This window comes from Globicephala melas, chromosome 1, assembly GCF_963455315.2.
Source record: "Globicephala melas chromosome 1, mGloMel1.2, whole genome shotgun sequence".
Classification (NCBI taxonomy): domain Eukaryota; kingdom Metazoa; phylum Chordata; class Mammalia; order Artiodactyla; family Delphinidae; genus Globicephala; species Globicephala melas.
Genome location: NC_083314.1, coordinates 48,572,212 through 48,595,746, shown reverse-complemented (window position 1 = coordinate 48,595,746; position 23,535 = coordinate 48,572,212). Strand labels below are relative to the sequence as shown.

General features: G+C 47.5%; 1 protein-coding gene across 1 annotated transcript in view; it reads left to right on the top strand.

Moving 5' to 3' along the window:
- The window catches only part of CACNA1E (calcium voltage-gated channel subunit alpha1 E), a 363,660-nt gene that overhangs the window by 79,671 nt on the left and 260,454 nt on the right, over positions 1–23,535 (top strand). Inside the window, exons 3-4 of the mRNA XM_060295653.1 lie at positions 15,837–15,942; positions 16,797–16,936. Of these exons, the coding sequence (XP_060151636.1) occupies positions 15,837–15,942; positions 16,797–16,936 (246 nt within the window). The remainder of the gene's footprint in view (positions 1–15,836; positions 15,943–16,796; positions 16,937–23,535) is intronic.

Below are 23,535 nucleotides of genomic sequence, written 5' to 3'. Positions count from 1 at the left end.
GAGAGGGAACTAACATTCACTGAGCATCCGTAAACTTCAGACTCTATACATATTTTTATCTACATTTTATATATGGGGAAACTGAGGCTAAAGAAGATTCATTCGGTTGCCCAAGGTCATCACCAGTGAACTTGAACCCTGGTGGTCTGACTCCAACACTTAGGTGGTTTCCATTGCACATTGCCTCTAGACCCTGCTGTTTAGTGGGCGTGCTCTTTACCCTGAGGGCTACATCAACTACAGACCGGATAGACATGTGCCTTATGCTTTCATCCAGGTAACTGATAGAAATATGGTTAGAACTGGGGACCTCCCTTCTGCTTACTACTAGTGCATTGGTAAGTGCTCATCGACGGTTCAGCTTTTCTCACATTTCCTGAACGGTCCTCTAGCCAGGTGTTATCTCTCTGTTTTGCCTGTAAGGATATTGCGCGAGATATCCTTGTCACATGCTTTGCTGAAATCTGTACACACTTTTATGCCTATTTCATGCCTTTGTTAGGCCAGGATAGATAGCATCTTGCTTTCTGCAAAGTCCACACTGTGTGTCATTTTCAGAGACTCACTTAGACAATATTTTATTTCTTTACCGTGGACAGTTGAAGTGATCGTAGGAGTTGAAGTGATACTAGACGTCAGGTAGTCCAGTGCCCAGCTGATGAAAGCTTCACCTTAGGGTTTAGGATTTACCAGTCCCTGCTTGGAAGCATTAGAGTGTCATAGTTAAAAATGTGGCCTTTAGATTCAAATCTTGGTACCATCTCCACCACTTCCTTGCTCGTGCTTCTGGGAGTTACTTGACCTTGCTGTGCCTTAGAATCCTCAAACCTAAAGTGGAAATAGGAATTTTACCTATAAGGTGTATCTTAGAGGATTTTTCTGATGATCAGATGAGATGACACATGGAAAATGTGAGAACGATGTCTGGCACATAGTAAGCCATGAATACATCTTAGTTGTTAGTATCTGGTTAATTTCAGTTGCCTCAACATTGAATTTGTGCAGCTAAGTTTTTTCCTTCGAACAATACCATTTATTTTCTCCTGACCCTTGTTGGTTGTCTGACCTGAACACTGCCAGATGTTTATGTGACCTTGCATTGGTTTTGGAACCCCTCTGAGCCTCAGCGTCTTCAGGTGTGAGGTAGAGGTCACCTGCCCTGCTTTGCCTCCCTTGCGAGACTGTTGTGAGGCTAGCATCATCTAATATGTATGAAAACCCTTTGTAAACGTGTTAGATATTAGCACTAGTGTTAATGTCAATAGGGTTAATAAATACCCAACATTTTATTGAGTATTTGCTATGTGCCAGATTCCTGTGCTAAGTGCGTCCCCTGGATTATTGGCATTTATTCCCCATGACAGTTCTACAGAGATATGCATGCTTGTTTTCTACATTTCACAGCTGGGAAGATTACAGTGTGGAGACGTTAACTCATTTGCCCAAGATTACACAGCAAGTGAGGCCTGGAGGCCTGGATCAGAGCCCGTGCTCTCAACCACTGCAACTAGGTGGTTTGCCCACCAGCCCTTTTTGTTTTTCTTCTCAAAGTTATTGGGTTTACATTTTTAAAGATACATTAAAAATATCTACATCCAAACCTGTCTTTCTTCATGGGTCTCTGATGCCAGTTTTACAGCAACCTTGTCCCTGAGGACACACTTGGATTTACAATCCAGAAAAAAAAATATCTGTAGGAGCAATAATGATGCGGAATTTTTCCAGCAAACTTTTGATAAAAGGAGATGAGATATTCAAAACTATCAACCTTAGACAAAGTCACTCGATTTTGTTTGTACAGAAATGGTAGCCGCAAGTTTCAGATGGCCTGATTGATGGTGTGTGGAAGTGTCCCTCCTCGAACCCCAGCTTGGCCTCTGGGCAGGTTTTCTTCTCAGAGGTTGTCAGCCTTCTAGCTAACTCCTCCTTGTCTGTTTGGGTTTCTGGGTATTTAAAGTCTCCATCTTTGTTCTATCAGAGAAGGGAGTCACAATGGGATTCCGTGAACTGTGGATGAAACTTCTGAAAGGGTTAGAGGCGTGTGGCAGAGAGGGGGAGGCTCCATGAGCCCTTGGACATTTGTATAATGAGCTTAGGGAAGGTCATCTGACCAGGACACTGGAGGGCATTTTACTTGAGGGAACTGGGCACTGATGTGGATGTGAATGGAGAACCAGGATATACGACTTGGCTTCTGGAAACCAGGTGCAGGACCCAAAGGAAATTAGGGAGTGGGCCTAAAGAAACATGAAAGGAACTGCCTCTTCTTTCTGCTAACTTTGGATTGTATTTGCAAGGGAGTTTGTGTTTATGAGATAACTGAGCCATATGGATGTACAAGGATACATGTGTTCTCCTGGTCTGCTGATATGAGGAGCAGTTGAAGGGTGTGGGCTTTTCTGGAGGTGGGGTGGGTAGGTGGATGTGGTAACATGAGGAGAGGCAGTTCTGGGGGATATGGGCCCATGTAAATTCAGAGGATCTGGGCACTTTGGCAACATGATAATCCCTTCTCATCGATAGTTAATGTATTTATTTATTTTTGAGATCACCATCTGCCCCTCCTCCCCCAAAGTTCTGTGGATAAGGGACGGTACATCTTCTCTGGGTAACCTCTCTCCTTGGTGATGATTAGAGAGTAACAAACAAATGCCCACCCCTGAATGTGCAGGCTCAGGAAGACTGAGCTCACTTCTGTCCCAAACCTCAGTAGACAGGCTCAAAGGAGCAAAGCAAGGGAATAGATTCTGGGAAATGAGAACTGTCTGACAGCTTTCCACACTTCCACTGTGGAAGAGGCTGGGTTCAGAGCAACCCTGCACGATGATAAGGTTTATCATCCCTTTCTCTTCTCTTCCCTTCATTTATTTTTATTTTCATGTAATTATTTTCATATCATTTTACCAGCATGCTGTAGAGACCACGATCCAGACCTGGAGAGTCATCCATCCTTCAGTGCACATCCCTGGGAGTGTTCAGAGGAACCTCACCTTTAATAAACGCCTGTTGTGTGGCAGACACTCTGCAGTGTGCTTTAGAGCCATACTATCACTTTACCCAAAGCTGTGTGAAGTGGATATTATTTTCTCATCTTACAGATGATTAGCCCAGGGTCACAGGGAGATGTGGTCTGAATGACTCCACTGGCTCCTCTCTTTCCACTGTACCACACTGCCTCAGGTCAGACCAGAAGAGTAGCAAGTAATCTTCCCTAACAGAGCATCTTTTAGGATGACACTGTGAACTGCTTGCCTGTATCAGTAGCCCCCGTTGGGTATGAGGCTAAACCCATGGGAGAGTAAAGGAGCGATAGATGGGAAAAGCACGAAGATCTCTCACCCATCGTCATGAAATGGGTCTGAGGCAGCTTGCCCTGTGTCACTGGAAAGCAACCTTCATTTGCAACTGGGGCCCTTTGCTCTTTTGTCTTCTGTCTTCACCAGAAGCTCCAGTCAGACGTCATCACTCGCAAAGGACTTTTGATGTGGAAGTGCCAATTCTCCTTTTCTTTTTAGTCTTTAGTATTTTTTAGTACTTTTTAGTATTAGCATATCAAGTCCATTTTCTTTTTTCCAGCCCTCAGAAGGTCTGCTCTCAGCCCTCCCTTTTCCGGGGCACCCGTAGTGTGAGTGGTAGCGTGGAGTAGACAACATTTATGACTGTTTTTGAACTTTCACCTTTTACTGAATGCTTTTACCTTTGCGGCTTGTTAAGGACATGGGGGCGGTGGGGACAGAGAGGCTGCAGAAAAGACTTTACTATCCCGACAGAGAGTGTAGAAAAGGCTTACAGTAGGTTTATGGAAAAGCAGCCTCAGGTTCACCTTCAGGTCACCCTTTGGAGGATTCTGACTTTTTATTAACTATCTCTTAGAGGTGTTTCTAGCCAGTCCAGCTTGTCATGGAGCTCCTGCTATTGAAAATTTAGAAGTGTTTCCATTGACTTTAGACACTTGAAAGGTATTCCTAGGTGTGCCAGGACTTCTGCTTTGGGTGTTATTGTTGGATGTACTCATTAGTAGCTTCGCCCAAAGTGGCTTCTCTCAGTTGTAATAATGGGCGCTCCCCCTTTCTGTCTCACTTCCCTTCCCATCATGTTACTTCTTAGTAGCACCACAGACTAAGAGAACGTTAGAGTTACGGGGACCTAAGAGAGACTCTAACCAAACCTTCCTTTATCTGTAGGAAAGCTGAGAGTCAGAGAGGTTAAATGACTTGTCACTGATCTCTCAGTAAGTGACAGAGCCAGGGCTGGAACCCAGGGCTCCTGACTCTCAGTCCAGGGCTCCTTTTTTATCACATTTCCTCTGTGCTTTCTTCAGTACTCTTTCTCCACTCGGTCGTCATCCTTCTATCCCCTCATCCTCTTTCTGGGATGCTTTCCTCCTTTTTTTTTGTTAGCAGGTATATGTTTTCAGTGTTTCTCTGGGTTGGGGCATAGGAGGCTGGGTCATGATTAATAAGAAAGGATTTAATTAAGAAAAAGTAGACAAGAGAAGGAAAATTTAAGAGATGCCAACCAGCACAGATCCAGTGAGAATGGGAAGCAGTGATTCAGAACAATGGTCGATGTTTTCCTTTCCCAAAAATTCTGCTGGAGAATGTTACGAAGTGGTAGTACTCAGCAGGCAATGGGCTTCTGCCCAACGTAAAACCAAGATCACATCTCAGCAGATGGGAGAGTGGCTGCTGAGGCGAGCACTCCTCTCAGAATGTTTTCTGGACTCTTCCATGGTCCTGACAAAGGTCCACACCCTACCTTAAGAGATACGCTCTTGAGGACAGTTGAGTAGGGATGGGGCAGTAGACTCAGTAAGAAGATACCTTATATCTCTTTCTAAGAACTGTCCATTCAAGCCACGAAGCTAGGGAGTTTTATTTGATTGCCCTGATAATCGGCTCCTAAGCTTTTCAGGAATCCATAGAGATTTCTAGTCCTGGCTCTGGAAAAGTCTTACTCCTGCTCTGGTTTCAGTATCTACATCTATAAAATGAGCGTGCTGAATCAGTTAAGAGAGCTCTAAGGCACCTTTCAGTTCTTAGCGAGGTGCCTCTGGGATTGTTTCCTCATTTGTTATCTCAGCTGAGTTGAGGACACCATGAGCTGTCATGGCCTCCAGCACTGAAGGCAATGTTCTTCTCCCTGGCTGCACATTGAAATCCGCCTAGGTCCTTCTAGAAATGCTGATGCCCAGATGGTAGCTGAGACAAATTAAATCCGGATTTCTACAGATGGAATACCTGTACCCTTAATTTTTCAAAGCTTCCCAGGTGATTCTACTGTGTAGCAAAGGCTGAGGTCCGCTCATCTTCCAGAATAAGAGGTGAGCCTTTACCTGATTTGTTTCCTTGGGTTGTGCTTTTAATCACGTGTCTTGGTAGGTTCCTCTTATAGGCTACGGTGATATAGCAGGAGCCCCCGGGTCTCCCGGAATTCTACCTGAGAGAATGGGATGATTAATTCTTACGTTTCATGGTGCCGGCAAACTTCACCCGTGGCTGCTTCTGGCACACATCCCGCCACACAGGTACCAGCCTTCTGTGATACGGGCGATGCTTCAGACTTCATGAAGGCAGGTCCAGCCAAGAGAGCAACTTGAGTCTAAGGGACAGAGGGAGTCATGCTGACCCATGAGGCCCTTGAGCAAGAGACCGAAGAATCCTTGACTTTCTTCCTTCCCATTTGTTAACTCCTTATGCATAGGAGGGTTGATCTAGCTCAACTGCTATCAAATACAGGAATCTCTTCCTTAATATCCTTGATGGTCTCCCAGAGACATGGAACTTACAGTAAGTAGTGTGCGGAACTGGCTAGTCCCAGCTTGTGGGTTTCAACTGTGTGTATCTCTTCCCAACTCCATGTGCATTGGTGTCAAGTTGGTAGCCTCAGTCACCACGGAGACAGTCTTTACACTCCAGAAATTGACACACGCTGCACATCAGGGCTTTTCTCTCTTCAGAGAGGCTGGTGGTTAAACATCTATTCGTACAACAGTTAGTTTAGTACTTAGCAAAGTAGTCCATTCGCTTGCGGAACAGTGGAACTTCTCTGTATTGCCGCAGATCTGCCTTTGGGTGGGCACCCCACCCAGTGGTCTCAGCCTTGCCCTTCGCAATAACTTAGACGACATCAAAGCCCCCTCTGACAAGCTAGCCCTTCAGATATTTGAAGACAGCTGTGATGTCTCTCTGAAGTCTTCCCTTTCCAAGCTGAGTACCCTCAGTGTGTTCAACGTTTTCTCATGTGGTCTGGAGGCTCAGTAGGTGGCTTTGAATATTGGGGTGCAGTTGCAGGGTTTTTAGAGGAAAACGAAAACTTCTCCCAGAGATGATCTGTGGACTTGTTCACAAAAGGCTTTTCATTCTCTTTCTGCATTCAGAGTACCGGCTGAGCCACACGGAGTGAGTGTGGATGTGGGGTAGGCTACAGTCTTGGGTGTGGTTGCTGACTGCAGCCCACATTCTTTCCCTAAAATGCACGTTGCTGCCAGAATGCTTGATGGGCTTGAATTCATCAGAGTGTCATCAAAACACAGATTCTGGTTTCTGAAACAGGTAATTTTCCCACCACTGTTTTGTTTTCCTTCCAGAGGCTTTTAACGTTCCCCCTTTCTTTCTTCCCTTTTCTGTAGCGTTCAATCATTTGTCTCCTGATCACCAAAACTCTGTGTCGAATGACAGCGTTTTGAGTCCAGGATTCAGTCAGACACACAAAAAGGGAATTTGTTAAGACCTATCCAGCTGACTGTTAGACAAAAGAGAGAAGGAAGCCGGTGCTGTCTGAGTTCCGCAGAATCGCCACTCCCCATCCTTTTGGAATTGGGGCTCGGTCGAGTCTGGAACTGACCTCAGCACGGGTTAACCAGATTGGCAATAATGTGAACTTCCTTTTAGTCATCTTATGTAGAGGGCAGGGACAGGGGAGTCAGACGAATGAAAAGTTCAATGCAGCTACATAGCCAACATTGCAAGGGTAATGCTAGGGGTCTTTGTTTTGGGTACTGAGTCCACTGACCTCCCTAAGTGAGCAGTGGGACTGTACCGGCAAACAGAAAGCCTCTTTCAGTGGGGTGGGGGGGTCTCTGCCTCTTTGCTGTATTCTCAATGTTGCTTCCTTTGTTTTTCATTCATTAGGATTTAAGTCTTTAGGAGTAGGTGTAATGGCATTTCCATCTTCTTGACAGAGAGAGAGGGAGAGAGGTGTGTTCAGGACTGCCTGTCATACGGTGAATTTGAACAGAGGCAGCTGTTGTCATGGTGATGGCAGGTTGCATCCCACCACCATGGAAACCAAAGTTAAAAAACTAATGTTAAGGCTGGAAGTCACATGATACATTTTTGTTTTGTTTTGTTTTAAAAAAAGAAAAGGGGTTTGGTTTTTCAATCTGTTTTTTGTTGTTTTTTTTTTTTTTAAGATGAGTTGGGTTTTTTTTTTTTTTAAGACGAGAAAAATTCTAGTAAGGAAAGCAATGAGATAATGAAATGGGACAATACGAAGTACGCAGAGCCTTCCACCCCATTTTTCTGCTTGTTAACAGTGCGTTTCTGCTGCCATGGGGGTGGGAAAGGAAGGAGAGATCCAGGATGGATTTCCAGATTTGCAGCCAGAATTGTGTACTCATTCTTCTGTCACATGGGGAAGCACAGGGGTTTAGCCCTCCTGCCCTTCGGTGGCAACGTGTGGTCCACCCTCTGTTGACGAGCCCGGGACAGAGCCTGGAAACCGAAAAATAAGGACTGAGAAAAGAGATGGGAATGCAGTTGAGGGTGTGACTTGCCCCAGAGATGAGAGTGGTTCATACATTGATAAGTTCAGATGCTTAACATTGTTTTTCAGGAAATTGAAAAAAAAATTATCTGTAGCCCCTCAGAACCCCACAGAATACAGTGTCTCTATTTATTCCCTTTTCTGGATGAGTCTTCTTTGGACGCACTGTCCTCCTAGGTCAGCCACGGGAGCAAGTTCAGAGAAGTCCAGGAGGAGCCCATCCAGGAGCATGTTAGCCACTGGGCCGAAGCTCCCTTGGACCGTGGCTAACCTCTGAACCTGGCCTCAGTGGGGCAGGGCTGCAAAGGCTAGCTGAGAGCTGTTAGAAAGCCCTCTTGGCTCAATCTTTTTATCTCATATTTCCTCCTACTTCATGCCACAATCTGGAGAAAAGGTGAAACACCCTTCCAGGAAGGAGAGCTGGCCCCAGGCCTAACAGGGCTGGTTTTAATTTTTTTTTTTCAGTCTGTGAGGCATTGAAGAACTGTACATAGGATGTGTGTGGAAAGGCTAGGAGACAGCTATTCCTGTGAGAATGTCAGCCTCTAGGGAGGGGTGCAGACACTGCATGTGGAAACGATGGCGGTGGCTCTGGCCATGTCTGGCTTTTAGGCCTAAGTCTCATCTCTTCACTATTACTGGTCCCTCCAGGGCAGATGTATTGTTCTCTGCAGCCCGGGCCTGGGGATATGATCTCACCAGCATGATCTCACTGCATTTCCATCAGGGTCTGTAGGAGCCAGAGCCTGACCTCTGTGGCGGTTCAACCCCTCCTGTTCTTAGCCTTGGCCTTGGGTGTGATGAATGTCCCTTCTAATCACTGGGCGAGATTGCATCAGAGCCATCAACTTCATAAATCCTCCTCTGGGGACTGGTGTTTGGATGTGCTTTGCATGTTCCCAGGAGGTTCTGGGCCAAATGTCTTTGCTTTCTTCCCGGAGGCCCATTACCATAATTTTCTTTTAAATCCTTTATCGCGGTGGGTCTCTTCAATGTCAGCCCATGGCTGCAGACAGCCAGCCCGCTTCCGGAGGCTGTGACCCCTAACAGCTGCTTCCCCCAAAGCTTAGCGCCAGAGCGGTGCTTAAAGATTGATTTAGTAGGAGAATAAAACGACTGTGCATTTGTGTAGCACCTTACAGTTTTCAAAGGGTTTTAAAAATTTTTTTATTTTATATTGGAGTATAGTTGATTTACAGTGTTGTGTTAGTTTCAGGTGTACAGCGAAGTAATTCGGTTATACATATACATGTATCTATTCTTTTTCAGATTCTTTGCCATTATAGGTTATTACAGAGTATTGAGTAGAGTTTCCTGTGCTATGCAGCAGGTCCTTGTTGATTATCTATTTTATATATAGTAGTGTGTACATATTCATGTGTCATCTTAGACTTTGATCCTTTTGTTGTCCTCCTTTGGTTCTGGGGGAACGGGTGGCGGTGGTTTTCTCTGACTTGAATATCATGTCGGGGTGACTTTTGCATGGAGAGCCATGGCTCTGGTTTCCATTGCCAAGGTACGTTTTCTCCATTGCATTCCACGTCTTGAGGAAGATTCTAATTCTTCTCATATTAAAAAGGCAGCACGAAGGTCTTGGATAGCTGGATTTCACTATTGTTCATATTTAAAATATTCCTTTGGTGTTGTGTTTGAGGGAATCACAGACTAGGCAGCACTCCTCACCCCGTGACGGTTTTGTTTTGTTTTGTTTTTTTTGCGCGGTACGCAGGCCTCTCACTGTTGTGGCCTCTCCCGTTGCAGATCACAGGCTCCGGACGCACAGGCTCAGTGGCCATGGCTCACGGGCCCAGCCGCTCCGTGGCATGTGGGATCTTCCCGGACCGAGGCATGAACCCGTGTCCCCTGCATCGGCAGGCGGACTCTCAACCACTGCGCCACCAGGGAAGACCCCCGTGACTGTTTTTGAGTCAACATTCCACTGGTTAGAATGACATTTCTGTGCAGGTGAGGGAGGAGTGGAAGGATGTGCACAACGCTGCCCAGGCTGTCTTCTGAGAATCTTCCATCTCTTAGAATTAGACATCCCTAAACAGGAGGCAGGGATGGACAGGAGGAAAGGAGACAGACCTGCCCGTAGGGGGCGTGCTCTCGGCCTGGGGTGAGGGGTGGTGATGGGTCCTGAGGCCTGCTGCCTCTCAGACTGTGCTGTTCTAGACTCCCCAGGAGTTTACAGGAAGTGCCTAGGTGGCCACAGGCTGCCCCCCACAAAAGCAGATTCTCCATTAGGCCAGGAGTTGGAGAGAGGGCACAGCGTTCCATCTGACTGCCTGTCCCCGGTGGGCCCTCAGCCCTCTGAGCTCTTTCGGTCTCCTCCTTGTTATTCTAGCGTCACAGCTCTGAGAGGAAGCAGCTGAGAGTAGAAGGGTCTAAGATCAGCCTCCTGATGGTAGAGAGGTGCATGTTTCCCTGGGGACACCCCAGATTTGCTGCTCGGGCCCTAAGGCCTTCCCAGTCCTGTACCTGCACATCAGTCCCTGTGAGGTGTGGATGGGGAAGCTCTGCTGGGTGAGCAAAGGGAGGGCTTAGCTCCCAGGCCAGGCCTCCAGGGCTCTGTTGACAAGCAGAGCCAGTGCCTCCGCGGTAGCCAGTAGCTAGCTGGGAGGGCAGTCCTCTCTCTCCCCTGCCCCAGCTTTCTGGGCTTCAGGAAGGAGATGAACAAATAGCAGGTGTGCAGGCCAAGTCGTGCTGCTCAAATTAGCTGTGTTGCTAAGGAAACAAGTCAACCATTTGAAGGAAGGAGCATTGGGTAAAGGAGATAAATCAATAAGGGATCCTATTTTTATCATTTCCCTAATGATTGTCTTGAAGCTGCGAGATGGGAAAGGGAGTGTTGGAGTGACACAGGTCCTCACTAATGGGCTTAGAGCGAGAAAGGAGTGAAGGGGTATTTGGGGAGATTGCCAAGGAAGTTTATAAAATGAGGCCCCTAGCGAGCAGACAGCGAGACTGATGCAGAGAGAGGCATCTTTGCAGCTTTCAGAGAATTTCCGTGGTCATTTCCTCATGCGGTCCAGTCCCTTTGTTCTCCTGCATTTGATCCTCTCAGAAATCTTGTGCTGATTTCCATGACCCTCAGGTTGGCATGGGTTTTTGTGTTGGTTTGGTTTTTTTAGAATAGATATAGCTTCAATTGATTTTATAATTATAAATGAATACATGCTCATTATAACACAATGAGTAAAGGAGTGAAGAAGAAATCCTGCTACTCCAAGAAAACTCATTATCCTTCTAGCAAGACAGATTTTTTCCTTTGCTCGTAAAAAATTTTTTTTTTACATTAAAGGGGTCTTTTATGCATGCTGGTTTCTTTTTTTGAAGAGCTAATGTGTGTACACGGCATATAGCACACAAAGTTCAAATGGGTGCACTGTGTAGAGAAAGTATGGGTAGCTTTTGTAAGGATAGCTCCGGCTCTGGTTTTCCTGTGCTATTAGCTTATGAATTGATTGATTACTTTATTAGTTAAAAACCAGTCATGGGGTGACCGCTGTGTGCTGGGCACTGGGGTACAAGAGGTCCCTGGGCAAAAAAGCCCCTGCCCTCAGGCTTCCTCATCAGCTCCATATAATCAAAATCTCAAGCCACAAACAGTACAGACCCCAGGGAGAGAGAGTGTTCTCCAAAATGCCTTTGGTGTCAGGCACAGAATGTAATGGGAGTCTCTGAATTCCTGGGCAGAAGGCATCAGAGTCCTGAACAGACTTCCATCCTGTTTCATGAAGGGCGTTGTTCTTTGAGGCCTTGCAACACGGAGCTTCCTTTGACCTTTCCAAGCACATCTTTGCCTAGCCTGCGAGGTGCATCCTTGTGCCCTGTGGGCTGTTACTTGCGGTCCAGGCTCTTCCTCTGGGAGATGTAGCAGAGCCCTTGGTAAGGGGCTTGAACTTCTGTTTCAGGAAGACAGGGAGCGGTGCCCCTGAGTCAGATCCCAAGCTGGGGGCCCGAGCCAGTGGGAGTGACTACAGCCTGGTCTTCGTGACAGCTGCTCAGTGGAGCTGCTGCTCACGGACAGGGATGCCTCCCTTTCATTCATGCCTTGCACTTAACACTGAGTGAGCTCCTACTGTGTGCCAGGAGCTCTGCTGAGAACCACCAGTGGAGAGGTGAACAAAACACTGTCCCTGCTTTCTAGGTATAGTTTCTTGGGGGAGATCAGTATGAGGAAGGATGATAAAATTGTACCATGCAGAGAGCTGTGGGGCACAGGGAGAAGCCTTTACAGACAAGGTGAATTTCACCTCCATCTTGATATATGACCAGAAAGGAGGAGAAAGGCCATTGCAAGAGGAAGCAAAATCACTAAGATGTAAGTGCCCGTTCTTTGTGCTTTCTTCAGAAAGGGAAGTGGACAAGAGGTTGAAGGAAAGGGCTGTGAGGGGGAGTGGCTAGGGCCTGGGCTGAGCCGGGTGTTCTCTCCTGCTCTCCTCTCCTAAAATTTCCCTGTCCCCCTTCTTCCTTTCACCTAGTCACAGATACACAGAATTCCCATCGTTTCACCTTTACTTCTACACCAAAATTTCACCTCAGATCCTTAATTGCCCCAGACACGAATTCATCCTGAGGTCGAGATGCTCTATAAGGCCTAAAGGGACATCCCTCTCCAGGATATGTGCATTTGAAGTTTTCAGAATTTGCCACGCGGCTTGTGGGATCTTAGTTCCCTGAGCAGGGATCGAACCTGTGCCCCCTGCGGTGGAAGCGCAGAGTCCTAACCACTGGACAGCCAGGGAATTTCCTGAGGTTTTCAGAATTTCAAGCCAAAGGATCACTGCTCTGAGTGGGTCCTTAGCCATCAGACTGCAGGCAGAGGACTTGAGTCGGGAGGATGTGGGAACGGGGTCGTCTCAGAAACTGAACTACCGAGGCCTCACTTAGATTCTAGCCCCCTGGGCCATAGGTGGTGCCCTTTGTTGCGCCCTCGTGAATTCTCGGCCATCCAGACACCTGTCTGGCCACAGGAAGTCTGGCTCGTCAGCCTTTCTCCTGCACTGAGCGCCCTTCATGGTGATGGCCAAGGAGCTAGCCCTGTGTCCCCCAGAAGCCTCATCTATCTGCACCTGGACATTCCGGGCTAGGTGAGCTTACCGGTCCTAGCAGGGAGCTGTATGCTTAGACTGTCTGGCCAGGAGGATGTAGGTGTGGAAGTGGGCATGAGGAATGGGGTGACAGAGGGGCTGCGGCAGCCCACGTGGGCATTGCTGGGTGGAAAGCCTTGGAGATGCACAGCCAGCGGGAGCTGCCTTGCCTGAAGGTCAGCAACTAAGAGCTCCTTTACTTTTGAGTCTGTGCTTGTCCCTCGAAGGTGTTCAGGAGAAGAAGCCTGTCCCCCCAGTAGATCAATGAGAGTGCGCGACATCTGCAGCTTGAATGTGAGCATGCGTGTCCCCGGTCCTGCTTCCCAGGTCACGTGCTGGGCCCCTTGGACCTGCTGAGTAGCCTTCTGAACTTGTGTGGGGCCTTCCAGCCATGGCAAAGGGCTGGCCAAGCCTGACACTTCGAATATTTTTGTTAGAGACAAGGACAGGGCGTGAAGTGGGAGAGGCATTAATTTCACTCCTGTCAGAGCCGCCATCCTCGCATCCCCCGGACCCTTGGGGACTGGCTGTGAGCGCTGCCCTTTGTATCAGGGCTCCCCAGATGTGTTCCTATGAACAGAATCCCCAGGAGAGATGCTCTGACAGCAGGGTTATATGGTGAAGAAGTTTGGGAGTGCTGTGTCCTGTTCCCAGCCCCCTTTGGGGGAGGGGGTGCATGCTGTGTACAAGAGTATTAAAGGCTGCAAGCACCCTGCTGGGAGGAAACCTCACCTTGACCGAACCCAGGCTCTCCCTCATTCGTTTGACTGCGAGTCCCTGTAGCACTAGTATCCTGTGGCCTGCATCTTAGAAACATGTCCCAAGTGCCCTTCACTTCTTTTGCCATTTGTCATTGGCTTGCTGTCGTGTTCTTGGTTCCCTATCTGTACCGATTCCCTAGGGATGTTCTCAGGAAAGGGCATGGGTTCCTGGGCCTCCACTTCTGCCATGTTCCCGTCTTCATTTTACCATTCGGGTCTGGGGAATTCTGGGTGTCTGAACCAGGCCAAGGACAGGCTAGCCTATTCAGAGGGCTTACGGGACACCAGATCCTGGTGCGGTCCTGGTCATCCTGCACTTGTTCAGAGCGCTGGATTAGAGCCCATGATGGGACGGAGGAGAACTCCCCCTGTGCTTGGTGGGCACTGGTACCCCTGGGCGAGCTGTGTGTGGGGACTTGTCACAGGAAAGTAGGCTTGTTAGTGCGGTGGGCATCTCTGGTGTGTATTTGCTGGCATGTTTAGCTCTCAGGGGCCATGCTTGGTGCCCAGAAGGACGGAAGGAGGAAGAGTGGCGAGGTGTGCTGGGGGACTTTGCGTGTGGTGAGGCTCCCCTCTGACTGAGAGGGTTTCAGCCAGCACAGTAGGGTATGGGGGCAGGAGGCTGGCTCTTGAGGTCCTCTGAGCCCCATCCATCCAGTTTTCAGATCCGGTGGCTGGGTCCTAGAGGCCAGCAGAGCTGTCCCCAGGGTATGAGTCCCGTGTGAGTGTTGGGGTGTGTGGGAAGGGAGGGTGGCCAGCTGCTGGAGAATGGGCTGTGACTCAGGGCTGCATGGGGGCAGGGGGCGGGGAGCGGTGCTGCTAAATGAGAATGAATAGTTCTGGAGGCTCGGATGCGGCCGGCCATCTCACCCCCTGAAGCCTCCCATTCCAGCACCAGGACTAGAGCAGCCGCTGGGGCAGCTCACATCTTGCACGTACCACCTCTGCCCTAACCCCTCTCAGAGATGCCGCGAGTGCTTCTTTGCCACTGATGTTCACCAGCACACGTGTCCTGGTGGGGATGCGGAGGCATGGGGGCGTGTTTATGATTTGCCCTCCTTCTGTACTCCCTAGGGAGGGCTCCGGGCCCTACATCCTACACAGCCAGCTTGAATGTGTGGGGAGACAAGATCCCTTCCCTTACCTCCGCTTTATCCGACTTACTACTCATCTCTCCCGCCTGGATTCCAGAAACTGCCAGATCCCAGGTTGCTCAGCAAGACCAGTGGCAACCGCTCACTTCTGTCTGTCACAACCATAGTTATAGAACGAAATCCCACGTGCAGAGTGATCCTGGAGCCGGTGATTCCCTCTCTCTTTTCTAGAAGTCCCCCTCTCCTGCCTTCCCCTGGGCTTACGGCACAACCTTTCTGCGGGAGTCGGGGATGCTGGCACTAGAATCGTAGTCCTGTTTTTCAAAAAGTCGCAGGGAGCCCACTCACCTGTCTTCAGAAAAATGCAACAGAAAACGAAGCCTGAATTCATTATCCATTCTTTTGTAGTTTGATTCCTAGAGGCCCCGACTTTGCTGCCCTGAATGCAGACTAATGATTTGTCTGTCTGTTTCTTATAGATGTAGACGCTTAGGAGAAAGTAAGGTGGGACAAAGCCAGTTTCTCCTGGCCCCATTATAGATTTTCCTGAATTGGGTATTAAAAGAAAAGGGAGCTCGTGGAGAGAATTGTTCCTTTTCCAAGGGCTCTTCTTCTATTCATTTGAGCAGAGGTTCTAGAAGAGGGCACTACCGATGTGATTCCCCGAGGCAGCAACGAACAGCCACAGCTGGATCCTTGCTGAAGCATCATTATACAGTCCAGTGCTTTGAAGACTGAGAAGAACGGGGAGCCTGCAACAGCATCAGTGTTTCTTCCTCCCTTCGTCCCACTTCCCTTTTTAGTCCTGGTTAATTCCTGGATATGTCACTGAATTCACTAAGTATCTGGAGTGTCTACCGTATGTCTAATATATTATTTATTGGCTACACTCTTTCTTTTCTTGAGAAGATACTTTGTGTTCAGAGCCTAATCAGAAATGGTTACAGTTCCACATGCTGAGGACCCTCCACTGTCCTACCTGCCTGTTTGCTCACATCAGTCGTGCAGACTGCGCACCGTGTGGGTTGATAAAGTTTGTGTATTGATGTACACAGCCATCTTGGAGGCTGTGTCCCGCTCTCTTCGGTGAATCTGTTTCTTAACTCCTGCTTTCCCACGCCGTTTGAGTACATGATCTTGGCCACCATCATTGCCAACTGCATCGTCTTGGCCCTGGAGCAGCATCTTCCTGAGGATGACAAGACCCCAATGTCCCGCAGACTGGTAGGTGCCTCCTTCCTTCTCATCTTTCTTTCCCCGTGTTCTTCCTCTTGCCTGGGTCCCTTCTCCTTTGCTTCTTCACCTGGCTCCCTTCCCTTCTGTACAGTTCTGTGAGTTTGTTCTTTGCCGAGGGACAAGTTGGTAACAAGTCCCGTTGGGATACATGAAGACAAGAGGACTGACCTTTTAAATTCCTGCTCCCAGGAAGTTCTGTGTGTACACTGCATGGAAGCCAGGCAAGGAGAAAGGGAGGACACGGTGTCCACACACACTTCTCTCCTCTTTCTGAGGGACCTTGGGAGTGAGAGGAAGAGGGAGAGTAAAGGAGAGAGCATGAAGGATGCTCAAAGCCTATGTGCCTTCACTGTTCCGAACTTCCTAAACGTTTGTCCGTATTCTCTATAAAGAAATCATCCATGTGTCTAAAGTATTCCCTCTAAAGAGGGCAAACAAAATGCCTAAAATCCAAAGGTACGGGTAGGTGGCTCCAGCCTGATAACCCATGGATGAGAAAGAACCCTTAAGCTTCCAACGTAAGTAAAGGCCAGCAGTGGGAAAGCTGACCCCTTCAAGGCAAAGCCAGCACCGTTGGCCATTGTCGTGGGAGGATGGCCGGTCCTGGGCATGAGACCCACGTCCATCCATTTCTGCAGCTGGCTTCCCTTGCTCTTGTGCTCTCCGTGAGTCCCGCAGCACCCTCACCTGTACATGGGGCTGGCTCAGTGCAGACGTCCAGGTGTCCTGTAGGAGAGAGGAAATGTCAGAGCAGAGAGGATAGCTAGCCAGGGGGTGCCTTGGCCTGTGTCTCACGAAGCACAGTCCTCCTCTCACCAGCACCTCTGTTCTTCATCCCACAGGAGAAGACAGAACCGTATTTCATCGGGATCTTTTGCTTTGAAGCTGGGATCAAAATCGTAGCCCTGGGGTTCATCTTCCATAAGGGCTCGTACCTCCGCAATGGCTGGAATGTCATGGATTTCATCGTGGTCCTCAGTGGGTGAGTCCTCTTCCTGTCTCATCTTTGTGTGTGGAGGGGCCTGTGGGGGGAAGAAGCGGCTGGTGCGAGGAACCTGGGGGTGGGAAGGCAGAATTCGGTGGAGGAAGAGGTTCAAGGGTGAGATTCCCACGGGGCTGAGCCATAGATGAGCCACCTGCAGGGGGGTGCGAGGACTCTGGAGACGCACGTGGCATTCGGCAGAGGCCATGGACCCCAAGGTCTGGCCGCTGCTGCTTCTGGTTTCCCATTCTGTGTTTGGCTAGGGATGCAGAGACGTTTCCAAGTGAGTCTTTTCACTACAGCAAGCGGCACCCCCCCACCCAAAATGGGCCAGAAGATGCCATTAGGTGCAGTTTTCTTCTGGAGGTTGGAAAAGACTCGAAGTATATTTTTTGAACTGATAATTGAGACTCGTGTCCTGACAACAGAATTCTTTATGATTTACAGATTTATACATATTTATTATACGAGGAGGTGTAAAACTGAATCACACGAAAATGTCTGACAACGCATCCCTTTGGAAATTAACATAGTAATACTGCGTTGTGTCATAAGCAGCATATATGATGGCAGTACATTTAGTTAAATATCCGATAGTCATTCTTTTGTAAATGAATATCGTATACCTATACTGGGGTTGATCCAGCGCTGTTGGCAGCCTATGCGATGGACCTTGGGACTGGTGATGATGGGCATTGCCTCCCTGGGCTTCTGTGGCTTCTTGTGTGTCTTTGTATCAGGTTGCTCTTGGTACCTGCAGGGGAGGGGAGTAGTCCAGGCCAGGTGGGTCCTGTGTGGGTGTGGCAGCAAGGGGTGTGGCGTGGAAATTCCCTTACCCGGCTGCCCAGTTGTTCAAACCCGTGAGGACAAGATGAGAGTGGAGTAGAAAAGTGAGGAGTGGGGAGATAGGAGCTACCATTATGATTGACCAAAGGCAGAGGGGAGCAAAGAGGACCTTCACCCCCCACCCCACACCCAGGGAAGAGCCAGAGGAGTGGGCGTAGGTAAAATCTGACAAGAGTGAGTTTGAGACTATTTGCATCTCTTCATTATGTCTTCTGCAATAGACATAATCCTCATATGCTTAACCTTCATGTCAACTGTGATTAAGTGAAGGGGAAAAAGTTGAAGGGGCAATTGACTAGAATGTATAAATGGAAGCTCCCGAGCATCGAACCCTTTAATATAGGGAACAGATAAGTAGACGGAGATGACTCTTTATGTTCAAAAACGTCTGTTGCCTTACAAAAGGATTTTCTGAAGGTTATTTTTCTAAAAGAAGATTCTACGACTGCATTTAAAATGTGATTTAGTGTATAAAGATACACCTTCTGCATAGTGTTTCAGAAGTACATGGTCCAAGACTGCAGTACACCTGGATGATGTTTTGTGGGGTTTTCTCCCCACCTTAACTGAAGTATGATTGAAAAATAAAAATTGTATATATTTAAGGTGTACAATGTGATGATTTGATATATGTATACATTGTAAAATGATTACTGCCATCGAGCTAATTAATATATCCGTCACCTCTCATAGTTACTTTTTTTGTTGTATTTTGGTGGTGAGAACACTTGACGTCTACACTTTTAGCAAATTTCAAGGATGTTATACATTATTATTTACTATAGTCACCATGGTGAATACTAGTTCTCCAGAACTTATTCATCTGTAGCTGAAAGTTTGTACCCTTTGATCAGTATCTTCCCTTTTCCCCTACTCCCAGCCCCCGGTAACCACCATTCCTTCCTCTGTTACTATGACTTCAGCTTTTAAAAAAATTAGACCTCACATAGAATTGAGATCATGCAGCATTTGTCTTTCTCTATTTCACTTCACATAATAATCCTTCATGTTCATCCATGTTGCAAAGGGCAGGATTTACTTCTTTTCAAAGGCTGAATAATATTCCTCTGTGTGTGTGTGTACCTGTATCACGGTTTCTTTATCCATTCACTCATCGATGGAAATTTAGGTTGTGTCCATATCTGGCTATTGTGACTAATGCTGCAAGGGACATGGGATTGTAGATATCTCTTCAAGATAATGATTTCATTGTCTTGGATATATATCCAGAAGTGAAATTCCTGGATTATATGGTAGTTCTATGTTTAATTCTTTTGAGGAAGTTCCATACAGTTTTCCATAGTGGCTGCGCCAATTTACGATTCCCCCAACAACGCGCGAGGGTTCCTTTTTCTCCACGTCATCACCGACGATTGTTATCTTTTGACTTTTGCTAATAACTGGGTGATGTTTTAAATGTCCCTAAAATAAATAATATATACTCTACAGGTAATCCCCAACTTAGGATGGTTTGACGTATGATGTTTTGACTTTCCGATGATGTGAAAGCAATGCGCATTCAGTGGAAACTGTACTCCGAATTTTGAATTTTGATCTCTTCCTGGGCTAGCGATAGGCAGTATGATACTCTCTTGTGGTGCTAAGCAGCAGCAACTACAGCTCCCAGTCAGCCCTGAGGTCACGAGGATAAACAACCGATACACTGACAACCATCGTGTACCCATACAACCATTGCGTTTTTCACTTTCAGTATAGTATTCAATAGATAACATGAGATATTCAACACTTCATTAAAAAATAAGCTTTGTGTTAGGTGATTTTGCCTAACCGTAGGCTAATGCAGGTGTTCTAAGAACGTTGAAGGTAACTCGGCTCAGCTGTGATGTTCACTAGGTTAGGTGTATTAACTGTGTTTTCAGCTTATGATGGGTTTATCAGGGTGTAACCTCATTGTAAGTCAAGGAAGATGTGTACAGTAAAAGGCCTGAATGAGTCTGAGTCATTTTAGAAATATGATTCTGTCTAAAAGAAGAGGACTGTAATGTATATGGATTATATGCTACAATTGCGTGAATTCTTGGTCTCATTGAGGCCTATACGTGTCAGAGGCCATTTGAAATTTCTCGTCTAGTCTATTTATTTTTATTTTAAACTATTCTATGTTCATTAAGGAAAATTTGGAAAATACAGAAAAATCAAAAGAAAAAAAACAGTCACTGGTTAAGAAAAATTCCTGATTATTTTGTGGTCTTTCCTTCCATCCCCTTTAATGCTAAGCTCTCCTTTCAATGCCTGTAACTGCGCTACCTTTTCTCAGTATAGTATGGGCGTAGTACATATTACTCCATATTTTGGTAAAAATCTGTAAGGACTGATCAGCAGTTTGTTAAATAGATGTACTCAGCTTACTTCTCCATGTTTGCACTTATCTGAGACTTAGGTTGCTTTCTGGTTTTGGCTATTATAAATAATTATTAAAGATGCTCAATGTACATCTTTTGGATGTCACATTTTAAGAGACATTTGATAGGTTGAAGTACTTCTAAAGGAGAATCTGCCTTTCTGGGGTGGGGCCTGGGAACTAGGATGGGTGAGGGAAGGTAGAGGAAATGGGCCAGCCATTTGATGGGACGAGAGAAGGCTGGTGGGAGCCATAAGCACTGCCTTCAAATGAGGGTTGCCAGGTGGTTGAAGGGGCAGATTTGCAGAGTCCTTTGTCAGCATGGCCAAGAAGGCCCTCTGTGTCCTCACCTGCGTGTGTGGGGTGCACACGAGTGCGCGCAGGTGCTGAGCCCTTGGCCAAGTCACTTGTTCTCTCTGCTCTCTCTCCCCCCAGCCCGGGCATCTCCCATGCTTAGTGGCTCTTCAAACTTTGCTGAAAGGTGACTGCTGTCCTTCTGAACCAATAGGACTTTGCCCCTGTTCTTCCTGCACCTACTCATTCTTTCTCTCCAGGGAGAGGGCTTGGCACTCTTGAGATCCGAGCTCAGGGTTGCGGTTCTACCCCGCAGGAATGGGTAATCAGATGTTGCCTTCTGTTCACACGATGCTTTCATCTACCACATTGCATGGCTTCTAAAATGCATATTTCTCCTGCTGGAGCATCTCTAAAATCAGCCCGTGTCCTACAATAATGGCATGATATAGTTTAATTGACAGCATTTGTCTTTCATAGTAGTAAATAAAACCACGGGGCATCTTACAACTGCTGGGGTCTTAGATGCAGTGAATATGTTGTAATACCAGCCCAGGGAAGCAGGCAGATCAGGCTTTAGATAGGAGTCATCCAGTACTCAGAGAGGTTAAGTGCTCAGCCCAAGACGACCAGCTCCTTGACAGCAGATACAGGAGTTGGAACTGTGCCCTTTGACCCAAGCCTGGTGTTTTACCTCTGCCCGGTGCAACCCCTCCTTTAGGCTTCCTGACACCTGCCCCTGCAGCAGCCCGTGCTGGCTGCTCTGACTTCTTACCTCAGCTCCGGGTGTCACCTCACATCCGCCACCGGCGCACAGGAGGAGTGACAGGTACTAGAGCAGGACACCGCCTCAGGCTGAGGCTGTACAACTTCTCAGCTCTCAGTGTGTGATGGGAGGTGGAGGGGTGGGGGCCTGAGGTGCCAGACAGCTGGCTCAGCCAGAGACCTTCCATCACTGCCTTTGGCTCAGAGATTGGGAGACCTGGGCCACCACATTCTGCCTGTACTCTCGACCTTCTAACCTTTAGAATCCTTAGGTCTGTAAGCTGAGGGAGTTCCATGGTTCAGAAGCTTAATTTATGTACATTATTCATCTAATCCTCATAATCCCCAAAATGGGATCTCGTTATCCCTGTTTTATAGATGAAGAAACCGAGGTTTAGAGAAGGTATGTGATATACTAGGAGGTACTAGAGCTGGGACTTGAGCCTGTATCTTCTGGATCCAAGTTCCTTCTTCAATGCTCATTTCCCCACACCATTAGTGACCTCACAAGCTCACAGGCTCTGTGGTTCTGTAGCTCTGTGATTGCATGTTCCTTTGGTCCCCTTGAAGCAATGTGGAATGGGCTCAGGAAGTGGCATAATCAGGCAGATGTCCCTGACCCAGAGCTGAGGCTTCACCTTGAAGAGGACCAGAGCCCCATGTGTCCATCCTAAGACATCTCTCTGTGGGCTTGGAATACAACCAACTCCCTGCTCTGTGGTTAAGAAAGCACGTTACTTAACTCTCATGGTTTAATACATAAAAACTGAACCCGAAGTTCCAGCTTGTTTCATTAATTGGCTTGTTCATTCATTCATTCACCCATCCATCCCTTCATTTATTCAACAAAACGTGTATTGTTGAATACTCAAGCAAATTCTGGGACTGAGAAACACCAAGGTTAATGCGTTCTCATTTCTTCTAAAAGACAGTGGAATTTGCTATTCTTTTAACAAATTCTTACCTTACATAACTTGGAATCTCTCTTGTACTGGTAACAGTTCAAGAGATGCTATTTCTAACCATTTGTTCGGCCACCTGGAGAATTCTAAATTACTCGAAGTCGTTATTATATATTAGTCTTAATAATAAGTCATAGGGCTTCCCTGGTGGCGCAGTGGTTGAGAGTCTGCCTGCCGATGCAGGGGACACGGGTTCGTGCCCCGGTCCGGGAGGATCCCACATGCCGCGGAGCGGCTGGGCCCGTGAGCCATGGCCGCTGAGCCTGCGCATCTGGAGCCTGTGCTCCGCAACGGGAGAGGCCACAGCAGTGAGAGGCCCGCGTACCGCAAAATAAATAAATAAATAAAATAATAATAAGTCATAGTCCCTGGACTAGATGGACAATGATAGCGGAGGATGAGAACTCAAAGGTACTGCTAACCCATGGGTAGGAACAGGGAAGTGAGGGCCAGGACTGTGTCTTTGAACCCTATTCATGTCTGTGCCTGGTCAGAGTAGGTACTTAATAAATGCTAGTAGAATGGAATCACTTGTTCCATCCCAGATTGTCTTGTCACCGACAGGATACAAAGGAGAGTGCTGGGGGCAGCCTGGGGCTGGCAGTGTGGAGGGGTTGCCTATTCCCAGTCCTGCCTCTTGGTCCGGCTGAGCCAGGCAGTACCTACATCTCTCTCATGTAGCTATGACTCAGCCTGGCTGCTCACATCCTGATCACTTTATTAGAGAAATGAAAGCTGGGAACTCAGCCTCTAGGTGAGTAAAATATTGGGCTTCATATCATTTGGGCCTATTTACTAGGTTCGCAGTGTTACCTTTTGGGAATTGTTTCCTGGGTGATGGGTGCAGGGTTGGGGTCAGGGCTGAGTATTGAAGACCCAACTTCCTAGAGGTGGCTGTGGGTTGGGGGGGGGGCGTATGGAGAAAGAAGCAGAAGAATGCCTCACCTGGCATTTGCCATGTAATGAAAGCTTCCATCTATTGAGCTATATTGCAAAGACTACATTTCTATCTATATCTGTATCTATATCTATATCTTTATCTGTATCTATACCTATTGTTCAGAACATGCTTTACTATCAGTTTTGCCAGCTTTTCTGGCGGAGCTGACCTGTTTTGACTATTTTCTTAACTGCAAGAACATGGGTACAAACTCTGAAGAGTGGGCAAGTGTATCTGAGCCTGGGGCTCTGCCTCCTTCCTCTACCAAGACCATCACCCCAGGGCCCAGGTGATCACCTGGCCCTCTGTCTTCCTTCAAGTCCTTGAAGGGACATTGTCTTCCTTCAAGTCCTTCAAGGGACATTGTTGACGACACACAATGTGCCAGGCACTGTGCTAGATGTGGGTGGGGCAGGGCTGAGTGTCCCCA